Raw genomic sequence first — 11,454 nt, 5'->3', positions numbered from 1 at the left:
GAGATTTCTCTCATTATGGAGCGTTGGAACGGTCGTGTAGCTGTCGTCACCGGAGCAAGTTCTGGTATTGGAGCGGCGATCGCAAAGGATCTCGCCAAAGCCGGTATGATTACCATTGGCCTAGCCCGTCGTGTTGAACGCGTTGAAGGACTACGAAAGGATCTGCCGGAAGACGCGGCCAAAAGGCTGCACGCCATCAAGTGTGATGTGTCGAACGAAGCGGACATAGAGACTGTTTTCAAGACAATCGAGGAAAAGTTCGGTGGATGTGATGTGCTGGTTAACAACGCCGGAATAGTGCGTATGGTAAATTTACTGGATGTGGGAAACTCATCCGATATCAAAGCTGTGTTGAATACCAATGTCACCGGTTTGGTGCTATGCAGTCAGCGGGCGTATCAATCGATGGTCAAACGGTCAGTTGATGGACACATCGTTAATATTAGCAGCATCGTTGCCCACCAGGTACCTGGTCACCCGAAATTAAACGTGTATCCTGCTTCCAAACACGCCGTCAAGGCCATTACGGAGACGATGCGCCAGGAGATGAGAGATGCTGGAAGGAAGATCAAAGTTACGGTAAGTTTCAGCTGTGTTCTGTATTTTCATGTTTGAGAACACTTCCCATTTCATATCTTTGATGCAGAGCGTCAGTCCCGGCGGTGTTAGAACGGAAATCTTAGAAGGAGTTGGATTACCTAAGGATATGCCCATTCTAGAACCGCACGATATTTCCGAGGCTGTCCTATATACACTCAGTACACCACCACGTGTACAAGTGCACGAAATCATCATCAAGCCGGTCGGAGAAAGGATTTAAAAGTGTGTTGTTGAGCCTAGTTCGTGATGAGCATAAATAATAAATCGAGTATGATAAAACCTTCTGTTCTATTTCAACACGGGTCAGCGTATATCACGGGTTGGGGGTATTATAAAAAAACATCTTAATCCTCTATGGAATTGTCATCAACTCGCATGGAACGTTTGGCGTGAATCAACTGATGGGCATGATAACGGCCTTATGAATTATCTGATGGACATGATGGCGTGATAACGAGGATTAGATACCGACGTGTGCCACATGACTTGTGCTTATTTGTCGTTGATAAAATTCACGGTCAAATCTGAATCAATATGATGCAACTTGTGACGCATTCGGTCGCCGTCTTAAATAGTTGATTTGAATTTAAGCCCGAAATAGCTGTTCACTTCAGAGTTGCGCAATATTTGTTGATGTTTAGGCCGAAGAGGAAACATCAGGAAACCCCGGCCGGTCAATTGACCTTGAACAGACCTGCGAGAGCGTTCTCGCTGTGAATTCATATTGCTGTTTGGCTTCGAGTAGAGAGTACGGCAACATCGGTCTAATCTTCCTGCCTTGTTGTGGTTGTGGTCGACTAAATCGGACTAACGATCTACGAATGATTCGTAAAAACGGCTTTGCTTCTCTCCACTCTTGGCTGATGGGATTCAATTCGTAGAAAGGAAATAAAAATTTACGAAATTCTATAAATAAATAATTGAACTTTAGCTTCATTGATTTTGTTTATACTAGTTTGAAATTGTGACAAATATTCAACATTTTCATGTGCACAATTGAAACAGTTTTGTATCAATTACAACGAGCTCTTCATATGTATTGCAAACATCGGGAACTGATGTCGACCTAGTGTGTACGCTGGTATGCTCAATGTGCGTAGATAACTTATCATTTCGTGGAGTGATTTGAGGTAGCTCATCATAGCCATCGTCCCTCGTATGGTCCCTTGTATCGATAAGAGCCATGCCCGATTTCTGGGCGTAATGCCCGAAGTTCTCCGTTTCGCTACTATTTGCTAAATTCGGTTAGTAAAGAAGCTTCTTTCACTAATACACGTTAGTAGAATTCTAATTTGCAAGTCACCAACCAGTCACCAGCTAACATTTTTGAGCTCGCCGTTATATAGCGCCAGCATTCAATCGCCAGAGAACCAGTCGTGACCGAGGAAGTTTTCAAGTTTCATTTGTTTTCATTAACCTCTATTTTTACACTATGGAACGTTGGAACGGTCGAGTTGCCATTGTTACGGGTGCCAGCGCCGGTATTGGGGCGGCGATTGTGAAGAATCTCGCCAAAGCCGGAATGATTACGGTTGGTTTGGCCCGTCGTGTTGAGCGCGTCGAGGAACTACGGAAGGATCTACCGGAGGAAGCGGCCCAGAGGCTGCACGCTTTGAAGTGTGATGTGTCGAACGAGGCCGACATAGACGCTGTGTTTAAATTGGTCGAAGAAAAGTTCGGTGGATGTGATGTGCTGGTCAACAATGCCGGAATTATGAAGTCCGTCAATCTGCTCGACGTCGGAACGACGGCTGACATAAAAGCTACGCTAGAGACCAACGTTCTTGGGTTGGTTCTGAGCAGTCAGCGGGCCTACCACTCGATGGTCAAACGGTCGGTTGACGGACATATCGTCCACATCGGTAGCGTCGTTGGGCACATAGTGCCAAATTATCCGAAACTAAACGTTTACCCAGCTTCCAAACACGCCGTCCGAGCCATCACGGAAACGATGCGCCAGGAGATGAGAGATGCTGGAAGTAAGATCAAGGTTACGGTAAGGAGTAGTTTATTTGTAAGAAAACGTTAAAAAATAGTCTATAAACCGTCATTGTTCCGCTTCACCTTTTCCCTTGCAGAGTGTTAGTCCCGGTGGAGTACGAACGGAGTTTGTAGATGGGATGGAGTCGTGGGATGATATTCCTTTGCTTTTACCAGAGGATATTTCACAAGCCGTTCTTTACACGCTGAGTACGCCGCCCCATGTCCAAGTGCACGAAATCGTCATCAAAGCTATTGGAGAAACGTTTTAACGAGTTAGTAGCATTAAAAAATGGGGTTTTAGCTTATATCGAATATGAGTCACCGTGTTCTTAAAACATCTTACTTCTCGTATATTGAATGGTAAAGTGGTCGTAATAAGCTACAATAAACATTGAGATCTTGATGCACTCCAGAGTCCTGTGTGTTTTAATTGACGCATGTTTATTATATAAATGCATAGCTTATACACTGTATCGTTCGAGCATTTGTACGAATACTCGAAAAGCGCTTGTTAGTTTCGTTTCGAAAAAGACCATCGGTTGACGGACACATCGGAGCTATCTCCAAATCAGCCTGTATTGGAATGGAGAATATTTCGTAAGCCGTCCGCCCACGCTGGAAATACATTCTTCTCTTAGTACCGGTCGAATAATTGTTTGCAGTGGGAAATGTAAAATAAGCATTAATGGTGTAGGTGTAAAAATGGTGTAGTTAATGCCATTTGTGATTTTTATTTTTTTTAAATCTTTGATAACTTATGATTATGACTAAGTAATATGATTATGCGCAAAGGAAATCATAATCTCATACAACGACAGATTATGTAATGTGTTCTGTAGCAAAGATCGGCTCTCAAAGCTCTCCGGCATTCCCTATCGCTAAGAGCCGCGAACAACGAACGAATTTCGACGAACGCTCTCTAGCAGCTTCTCAACGCATCTTCTCATTCGGTCGTTTCTAATCTGCAAGTCATCAATAAGCCGAAGATATCTCGATGGGCGTTGAAGAATCTCCGACCAAAATATCACCCCGAAGCAACGCCGAAAAGAGAATTTAGTCGTTCAGAAACCGCCCTCGAGGTGTGAAGCTCGTTCAATTCGTTGTTATTGTTATTTTTAAAAAATCGTTTTCTAAGTCATGGAGCGTTGGAACGGTCGTGTAGCTGTCGTGACAGGTGCAAGTTCCGGTATTGGAGCGGCGATCGCAAAGGATCTCGCCAAAGCCGGCATGATTACCATTGGCCTAGCCCGTCGTGTTGAACGCGTTGAAGAACTACGAAAGGATCTGTCGGAAGATGCGGCCAAAAGGCTGCACGCTTTGAAGTGCGATGTGTCGAAAGAAGCGGACGTAGACGCTGTGTTTAAATCGATCGAGGAAAAGTTCGGTGGCTGTGATGTGCTGGTAAATAATGCCGGAATCATGCGATCGACCAATCTACTAGACGTCGGAAACACATCCGATATTAAAGCCGTGCTGGACACCAACGTGACCGGTTTGGTGCTATGCAGTCAGCGGGCGTATCAATCGATGGTCAAACGATCGGTAGATGGACACATCGTTCATATTAGCAGCATCGCTGGCCACATGGTACCGAATTTCCCGAAATTAAACGTTTACTCAGCATCCAAACACGCCGTCAAGGCCATTACGGAAACGATGCGCCAGGAGATGAGAGATGCTGGAAATGGAGCGTTGGAACGGTCGTGTAGCTGTCGTGACAGGTGCAAGTTCCGGTATTGGAGCGGCGATCGCAAAGGATCTCGCCAAAGCCGGCATGATTACCATTGGCCTAGCCCGTCGTGTTGAACGCGTTGAAGAACTACGAAAGGATCTGTCGGAAGATGCGGCCAAAAGGCTGCACGCTTTGAAGTGCGATGTGTCGAAAGAAGCGGACGTAGACGCTGTGTTTAAATCGATCGAGGAAAAGTTCGGTGGCTGTGATGTGCTGGTAAATAATGCCGGAATCATGCGATCGACCAATCTACTAGACGTCGGAAACACATCCGATATTAAAGCCGTGCTGGACACCAACGTGACCGGTTTGGTGCTATGCAGTCAGCGGGCGTATCAATCGATGGTCAAACGATCGGTAGATGGACACATCGTTCATATTAGCAGCATCGCTGGCCACATGGTACCGAATTTCCCGAAATTAAACGTTTACTCAGCATCCAAACACGCCGTCAAGGCCATTACGGAAACGATGCGCCAGGAGATGAGAGATGCTGGAAAGAAGATTAAAGTTACGGTAAGAATTAGCGGCATTTTATGATTCCAGTTTTAAAATATGATTACCTTGTTCTCTTTTCACCACAGAGTGTTAGCCCCGGTGGAGTTAGGACGGAATTTCTAAATGATACAGGAATAGAGATCTCAGACGATTGGCCAATGCTGCGATCAGAGGATGTTTCCGATGCTGTCCTTTACACGCTGGGAACACCGCCCCATGTTCAAGTGCACGAAATCATTATCAAACCGATGGGCGAAGCGATGTAAAACTATTCTGAATCTCGAAACATCCAAATATTAAGTACTATTAACTATTGTATTTCTGCACGTTATTCTGTTAGGAAACAAACTGATTTATATAATAAATCACCAGATAACAGACATTCAGATTGTTTATTACTGGCCGCTTGGGGTTTTATGTCTTAACACAACAATATAATGCAATAAGACATTGGACCATCGTGGGTTTGTTGTTGTTAGTATCTTTATTATAGAGACTTTGAGCTTGAAGCTTCTTTCGTCTCTTTGGACCATCGTGGACCGCGGTACTGGTAGCTTCCCGGCATTCCTTATCTTCAGCGACGAACAAATTTAGACGATCAATTTTGGAGAGACGTTTCTCTGGGAGAGAACTCGTAGAGCTACCTTCCCTTATTCGCTCACCATTACTGCCCTAATATGCCTACGCCCAGAGTACAGTATCCACTACCGGAATATTACCCTTTACCCTTTCGCTATCACCTCCCCAACGTGTGCGGTTTTTTTTCTAATCTGCAAGTCATCAATCAGTCGAAGATATCGCGCAGTGAGTTAGAGAGAAATACGCACCGCAGCGACGCACATTCGTTTAGTCATTCAGAAACCGCCATCGAGGTGTGAAGTTTATTCAATTCGCTGATACTTTCCGCTTTTGAAGTCATGGAGCGTTGGAACGGTCGTGTAGCTGTCGTCACCGGTGCCAGTTCCGGTATAGGAGCGGCGATCGCGACGGATCTCGCCAAAGCCGGAATGATTACCATTGGCTTAGCCCGTCGTGTTGAACGCGTCGAAGAACTACGAAAGGATCTGCCGGAAGATGTGGCCAAAAGGCTGCACGCCATCAAATGTGACGTTTCAATCGAAGGGGACATAGAGACTGTTTTTAAGACAATCGAGGAAAAGTTCGGTGGATGTGATGTGCTGGTGAATAACGCAGGCATTATGCGATCGGCTAATCTGTTGGACGTTGGAAACACATCCGACATTAAAGCCGTACTGGAGACCAACGTGACCGGATTAGTGCTATGCAGTCAGCGAGCTTATCAATCGATGGTCAAACGGTCGGTTGATGGACACATTGTCCACATCAGTAGCATCGCGGGACATATTCTGCCGAGTTTTCCGAAAATTAATATCTATCCAGCTTCTAAGCATGCTGTCAGGGCCATCACTGAAACGATGCGCCAGGAAATGAGAGATGCTGGAAAGAAAATCAAAGTCACGGCAAGAACAATTGTTTGCCTTAATTAAAAGATTGTGAATAATGTCTTATTTAAAACTCGTTCCGCTTTACTGTTTCCCTTTGCAGAGTGTTAGCCCTGGCGCTGTGCTGACGGAAATTTTCGACGGATGGGACCTTCCCGCGGACATGCAAATGCTGCAGCCAGAAGATATTTCGCAAGCCGTTCTGTACACGTTGAGTACGCCACCACGGGTACAAGTGCACGAAATCATCATTAAGCCGGTGGGAGAAATCTATTGAAATAAAGTGCACAGCATCAGTATCTGCGTTTGTAGGGCTACATACCATCGATACCGTCGAAATAATGATGAATTTTGGCAAATAAACAAATGTTTACGCACTTGATTTCCATATTTCACATATTTCAAACGGATCGACAGATGACCGTCGGTTTATATTTATTCACCATTGTAGTAGACTCCCAGCACGTTCGCTTATTACTAACTTCGACTTCGTGTCCTTAAATACATTGAAATCTCACCATCCGCAACTCAGATTTAGTAAGACAAAAACATATTTAAATAATTATGGTTTAGAATTCCATATTTCATGCAACATAGCTTACAAGTTTTGTGTTTCGCGCGAGTATGAAATATTTCAGGCTTGAAATTTGAAACCGTCCGAAATCTGTTTTGGGGAAGTCGAAATAGGATTACTAATTAGTTTACTTAAAAAGTCGACGAATCCTTTCGTCTGGGAATCCATGATTTAGCAGAGAGATAGGAGAAATGTATAGCTAGCGATGGCACATACTATGAATAAATAGAAAATCGCATTAAAATTTTATAAACATTTTTTGTGTGTTAAAAACAGTCCCAATTTCAACGCACACCCCCTGGTAACTACCTTTACTTTGTTATAAGAAATAAGCATTTCTACACATTCTTGTGCGCCGGGACCCAGACGTGGTCTACACTGATTCAATCATCGAGTAAAGAATCAATCCCTCCCGGTTCTAATCAACATCCGACCTTGGAGGTCATTTCCTACATACTTCGGGCTCATGCTGAACATCATGCTCTGATGTGTTCTTGCAAAGTTAATTACCCGTTTATGCGGTCGTTGCCGCGAAACCGCACTGAAACCCAATGATCAACCACAAAAAAAGCCATGCCACAACATGATATACCCTTCACGATGGAACTGCTGTCTGATGGGCCGGCCATTGTGATGGAATCTTCCTGTGACTGTCCAGGGGCCTTCTAGGGGCGAATGAAGTGTAGATAGAAAATGAATATTATTGGTGATGCGATCGTTAGTGGCCCCGGACCCATTCTCTCACGGCATCAGGGTACCAGGTTTATGCTTAGCCAGTGCCGACCGGGAGACCGGCGCGCGAGACATTGTCCTGTGGACATCTGATCCACATTTACGATCTCGCATAACATTGACGCTCGATTTTCTTCGTTCCGGGGCCCATTTAATGGACATTCAATGTCGAGAGCAGGAAGATCGTAAACAGCTTTACTGGCGACGAAGCACAGTGCACATGATGTGCGCCGATGATGGACTCTTTTCACAGGCTCACAACAATGACAGAGTGAGTTATAAACCACCTTTTCATGCACAGCACAGTGTAAGCGAAAAATGCACTTTTCCTTTATGAGCCGACCCCTTTATGAGGAGCAAGCAAGAAGTAAAGTTTCGTGCACTATTACTTCAACAACAACAACCCGCGAAAAGGGAGGAACAAAAATTAACTGGCGTCCAAGGACGTCCACTGATGGCCACTCCAAGCACATTTCGGTTCATATTTTACACAAAATAAATGACCCTGTCATGGGAGGGTTACAGAAGTTTGCAAAGCGCTGCGAAAGGGATGGTTGAAGTTTTGCATCGTAAAAACGTTCATCGATAAACACAGTTGCACAAACCACAGCCCTTTGGGCAATCAATCTCGACCTTTTTCGCTGAATCGGGGGTTCCATTCGAGGTACTAAAGCAATGAGTGTACCTTCGGGACACAACGGAAAAAGAAAACTCACACTAATTATCGCGCTACGAACTTTCCCGCTCTAAAACACTTGCACATTTTTGCGGACCTTTCGCCAAAGTTCTGCGGCCAGCAGCAGGATGCCAACCGTTGGGGGTCGCTGGAAAGCTTCCCGCCAGGTAATGAGTCGCGCCCGGTGGACCGGGCCAGCAGCAGTAACGTCGCAAACGGCAGAAGGCGAAAAAAAAAATCCCAAAGGAGTTCGACGCAGTGCCGCGGCAGTGTCTTGGCTCCCCTACAGTACCGAAGTAACCGATTCTCCTCGCCGGGGTGGAGGGTGCAGCCACACCCAGCCTACAAGGCAAACCCCCGGGCGTCGCCCGCGGAGGGAAATGATTATTTATGAATTCAAATGAGCTGCTGGCGTAATTTACTACATCTGCAGTGTGATGCCTCGCAGGACACACGCAGCACGCAGTGGCCGGGTGGGGGGGCGCAGCTCGGGATGGCTGTACTGTCCGACCCACCGAGGCCACCCACGAGCACCGCCCAACTTACAACACAACTCGTCGACCGTCGAAAAACTTGGTCTCTGATCTGGGACCCTGGACACGGGGCTGCATCGTGATTTATCGCCGGCCGCGAAAGGACGAAACGGACGAGGCACAAAAAACAACTCCCCTCGGGAGACGCGTCCTGTAGCCAGGGTTTGGGTCAGTTTCAAGGCCAACATAAATCCAGGGGTCCAGGTGTGCAAACCCCGGCGCCCCGGGAATGTGTTCGGCGAGTCAGTCATTTTTGTACAGTTTAAACAGCAGCCTAAACAATCAGTTACCTACGGGCATCGCAGCGTCACATCAGATACATCACCTGGTCCCCCGAGAGACCGATTGTTTGAGGTGCGGCTGCATGTGTGTGTGTGTTCTGCCAGAGCCGTGCACATCCGTAGGGCAATAAATTGATTACCCCGTAACTAACCGGCAGCCTGTCATTAAGCTTTCATAACCGCGCTCGCCAATCGCTCCAAACTCCTTCGGTTTGCTGCAGCATCGCGTCACAGATTGCGAGAATTAATATGCAACGGCTAGTATGTTTGCAGTTGGCGTCAAAAATTGCGAGAATAAATTCAAATATTCCCACAACACCCAGTCGCTGCCGATGCCGGTGCCGGTGGGTATATAGATCTTGGTGATTCAAACCTGACGCTTGTTTTGACAGCTCGGTAAACTGCTGTCGCTGGTAACAAAACGCTTATGGGTTCGCGAGAGGACGCCTAAAGCGTCCAAACAAATGCTTGATGGCAACGAAAACAAACTGAAAGTCACATCCAAGCTGGCCGGGGGGCAAAAGTTTCGATTCGGCCTTGCGAGGGTTGCTCAATAAGTTCCTTTAAAATGGTTTAGATATGACTCGTGCTGTTGAAAATAAATTACTTGGAGAAATGAGCTTTAAGTAAAAGAATAGAAAACAAATTTTAAAGAATTCAACCACGCTGATATAATTATCTGTTTTAACTATATATTATAATTTGTAGTGTAATTTTATAAAATGTTCACATGAAGGCCTAAAGAAGCTGGAATAGACGTCGCTATACTAGGCTATTCAATAAGTTCGTATTTTCGATTAGAACGTCACATTTTTATGGTTTGAAATACACTTTGTTATTCAGTATGGGCTCCCTGAACATCAATAAACTTGTTACAAGGAGACTCCAATTTATAAATTTCATCCCTGAAGTGATAATCTGGAAGGGCTTCAAAATACGCTTCCCCAGCTATTGTGACGTCGTCATTTGATAAAAAACGTTTTTCACGGTTGATTTTTTTGAGTCTGAAAACAGATGGAAGTCGCCAGGGGCCAAATCTATTGAATGCGGCGAATACTCCAACAATTCGAACTTTAATTCGTGGATTTTTGCCATTTTCAAATTGCTCTTGTGATGTGGTGCATTGTTCCAATTTTTAGCGAATGCGGCACCCATTTTGCAAACAGTTTTTAAGAACTCAAAACTTCACTCAAAATATTGGTTATACTGCCCAATGAAATGCCTAGGCCTTGTACTAAATCTCTTTAAGTGATTCGACGATTTTCCAATACCAATATCCTGTTTTTTTACGATTTGAGGTGTTGTTTTTGACGTTTTTGACATGGATCGTCTTGAAGGCTAGTAAGACCGCGTTTCAACTCAGAAACCCACCCTTTTAACCACCTAATCAAAGTTGAAGAGTCCTTATATACGTTCAACATTCGTTCATAATATTGCTTTCCTCTTACCTTTCAAAAATAAAAATTAAATCACAGCACGATACTTGATTTTTTCCATTATAAAAAATACTGTGACATGTCGATACTAAATAGCTTGCAAAAAAAAAATGAAGTGACCGATTGAAATGAAACTTCACATACTTTCAAATGAAAAGTGTACCAATATAACAAAAAAACATGGACTCGTAGCAGCGCTCTTTGTTATCGAGCCTACGAACTTATTGAACACTTTAGTATTAAGAAGTCTTAAACTTTCACACACAAAAAAAAGAATGAAATATAATTAAAGGAACTTCCTGTTCGAATCTGCTGCAAGGAGCTTCCCAAACCCCACGGCATGGACAGAACAACTTTGCAGCACTTTTGAAAAGCCGTAGGACTAATTGAACGACCCCTGGGCCACTGAACCTAGCGGATCACTTCACTTGCACTGCGGTCGGTGTGCCATTTGCAGAAACTTGACCGACCACCGCCGTGGTGACACCCGGTGCCGTGGTGACGTTTAGTGTCGGGCAACCAGCAGCGGTGAAATATTAGTATAATATGATTAGCCTATTAAGTCGCAATCAATAATCAGCCGGCGGAGAGAACCACCACACCGGCTGGCTGGCCGGCGACGGTGGTGGCCTATAATTGCATGTACATATTTCAACCCGCCAAACGGACGAGACTGGGCCGGACAGCCTGGACGGCCCACGACGGACCGGGCGTGATTTGGGGCCAATAATTTGATTAATGTCTGCGCGAGAAGTGCGAATGATGGGCGATGCGATGTTGATGAGCGGGCGTTGCATAATTTCAGTAATCCTGGCCAAGTCCCAAAATACTGTTCCGCCAGAGCGAAGCGCAGCTATCGCGTGCGGATCTATGGTAATTGTGGATGATTTGTGGATAAATATTTTGCTGCCCTGCGAGTGTGATCTCGCGTATCGCCCGGCGTCCC

General features: G+C 45.2%; 5 protein-coding genes across 5 annotated transcripts; all 5 read left to right on the top strand.

Annotated features, from left to right (window-relative positions):
• Positions 1 to 6: 6 nt before the first annotated feature.
• Positions 7 to 858, top strand: LOC128277631 (farnesol dehydrogenase-like). Its single transcript, XM_053016115.1, has 2 exons — positions 7 to 579; positions 647 to 858. The coding sequence occupies exons 1-2, from the start codon at positions 16 to 18 to the stop codon at positions 818 to 820; spliced, it is 738 nt and encodes a 245-aa protein (XP_052872075.1). The 5' UTR covers positions 7 to 15; the 3' UTR covers positions 821 to 858.
• Positions 859 to 2,032: 1,174 nt separating this feature from the next.
• On the top strand, positions 2,033 to 2,852 carry LOC128278019 (farnesol dehydrogenase-like). The gene is made up of 2 exons (XM_053016649.1): positions 2,033 to 2,596; positions 2,679 to 2,852. Exons 1-2 carry the CDS (start codon positions 2,033 to 2,035, stop codon positions 2,850 to 2,852), a joined length of 738 nt encoding a protein of 245 aa, XP_052872609.1.
• Positions 2,853 to 3,720: 868 nt separating this feature from the next.
• On the top strand, positions 3,721 to 4,260 carry LOC128268785 (farnesol dehydrogenase-like; the record flags this gene model as incomplete). The annotated part of the gene is made up of 1 exon (XM_053006003.1): positions 3,721 to 4,260. A coding segment is annotated over exon 1 (540 nt), but the record flags the coding sequence as incomplete, so codon positions are not given.
• Positions 4,261 to 4,267: 7 nt separating this feature from the next.
• On the top strand, positions 4,268 to 5,089 carry LOC128268784 (farnesol dehydrogenase-like). Its single transcript, XM_053006002.1, has 2 exons — positions 4,268 to 4,831; positions 4,900 to 5,089. The coding sequence occupies exons 1-2, from the start codon at positions 4,268 to 4,270 to the stop codon at positions 5,077 to 5,079; spliced, it is 744 nt and encodes a 247-aa protein (XP_052861962.1). The 3' UTR covers positions 5,080 to 5,089.
• Positions 5,090 to 5,693: 604 nt separating this feature from the next.
• Positions 5,694 to 6,603, top strand: LOC128277613 (farnesol dehydrogenase-like). The gene is made up of 2 exons (XM_053016093.1): positions 5,694 to 6,294; positions 6,380 to 6,603. Exons 1-2 carry the CDS (start codon positions 5,731 to 5,733, stop codon positions 6,551 to 6,553), a joined length of 738 nt encoding a protein of 245 aa, XP_052872053.1. The 5' UTR covers positions 5,694 to 5,730; the 3' UTR covers positions 6,554 to 6,603.
• Positions 6,604 to 11,454: the final 4,851 nt, after the last annotated feature.

The sequence above is a fragment of the Anopheles cruzii genome, chromosome 2 (assembly GCF_943734635.1).
Source record: "Anopheles cruzii chromosome 2, idAnoCruzAS_RS32_06, whole genome shotgun sequence".
In the NCBI taxonomy this organism is placed as follows: domain Eukaryota; kingdom Metazoa; phylum Arthropoda; class Insecta; order Diptera; family Culicidae; genus Anopheles; species Anopheles cruzii.
This window is presented reverse-complemented; position numbering and strand designations above follow the sequence as displayed.

Excerpts from the sequence above, each read along its gene's own strand:
- LOC128277631 (XM_053016115.1), top strand. The coding sequence starts at position 16 with ATGGAGCGTTGGAACGGTCGTGTAGCTGTCGTCACCGGAGCAAGTTCT. Across the intron at positions 580-646 it reads GAAGGAAGATCAAAGTTACG|AGCGTCAGTCCCGGCGGTGT; the intron begins GTAAGTTTCAGC and ends TCTTTGATGCAG.
- LOC128278019 (XM_053016649.1), top strand. The coding sequence starts at position 2,033 with ATGGAACGTTGGAACGGTCGAGTTGCCATTGTTACGGGTGCCAGCGCC. Across the intron at positions 2,597-2,678 it reads GAAGTAAGATCAAGGTTACG|AGTGTTAGTCCCGGTGGAGT; the intron begins GTAAGGAGTAGT and ends TTTCCCTTGCAG.
- LOC128268784 (XM_053006002.1), top strand. The coding sequence starts at position 4,268 with ATGGAGCGTTGGAACGGTCGTGTAGCTGTCGTGACAGGTGCAAGTTCC. Across the intron at positions 4,832-4,899 it reads GAAAGAAGATTAAAGTTACG|AGTGTTAGCCCCGGTGGAGT; the intron begins GTAAGAATTAGC and ends TTTTCACCACAG.
- LOC128277613 (XM_053016093.1), top strand. The coding sequence starts at position 5,731 with ATGGAGCGTTGGAACGGTCGTGTAGCTGTCGTCACCGGTGCCAGTTCC. Across the intron at positions 6,295-6,379 it reads GAAAGAAAATCAAAGTCACG|AGTGTTAGCCCTGGCGCTGT; the intron begins GCAAGAACAATT and ends TTCCCTTTGCAG.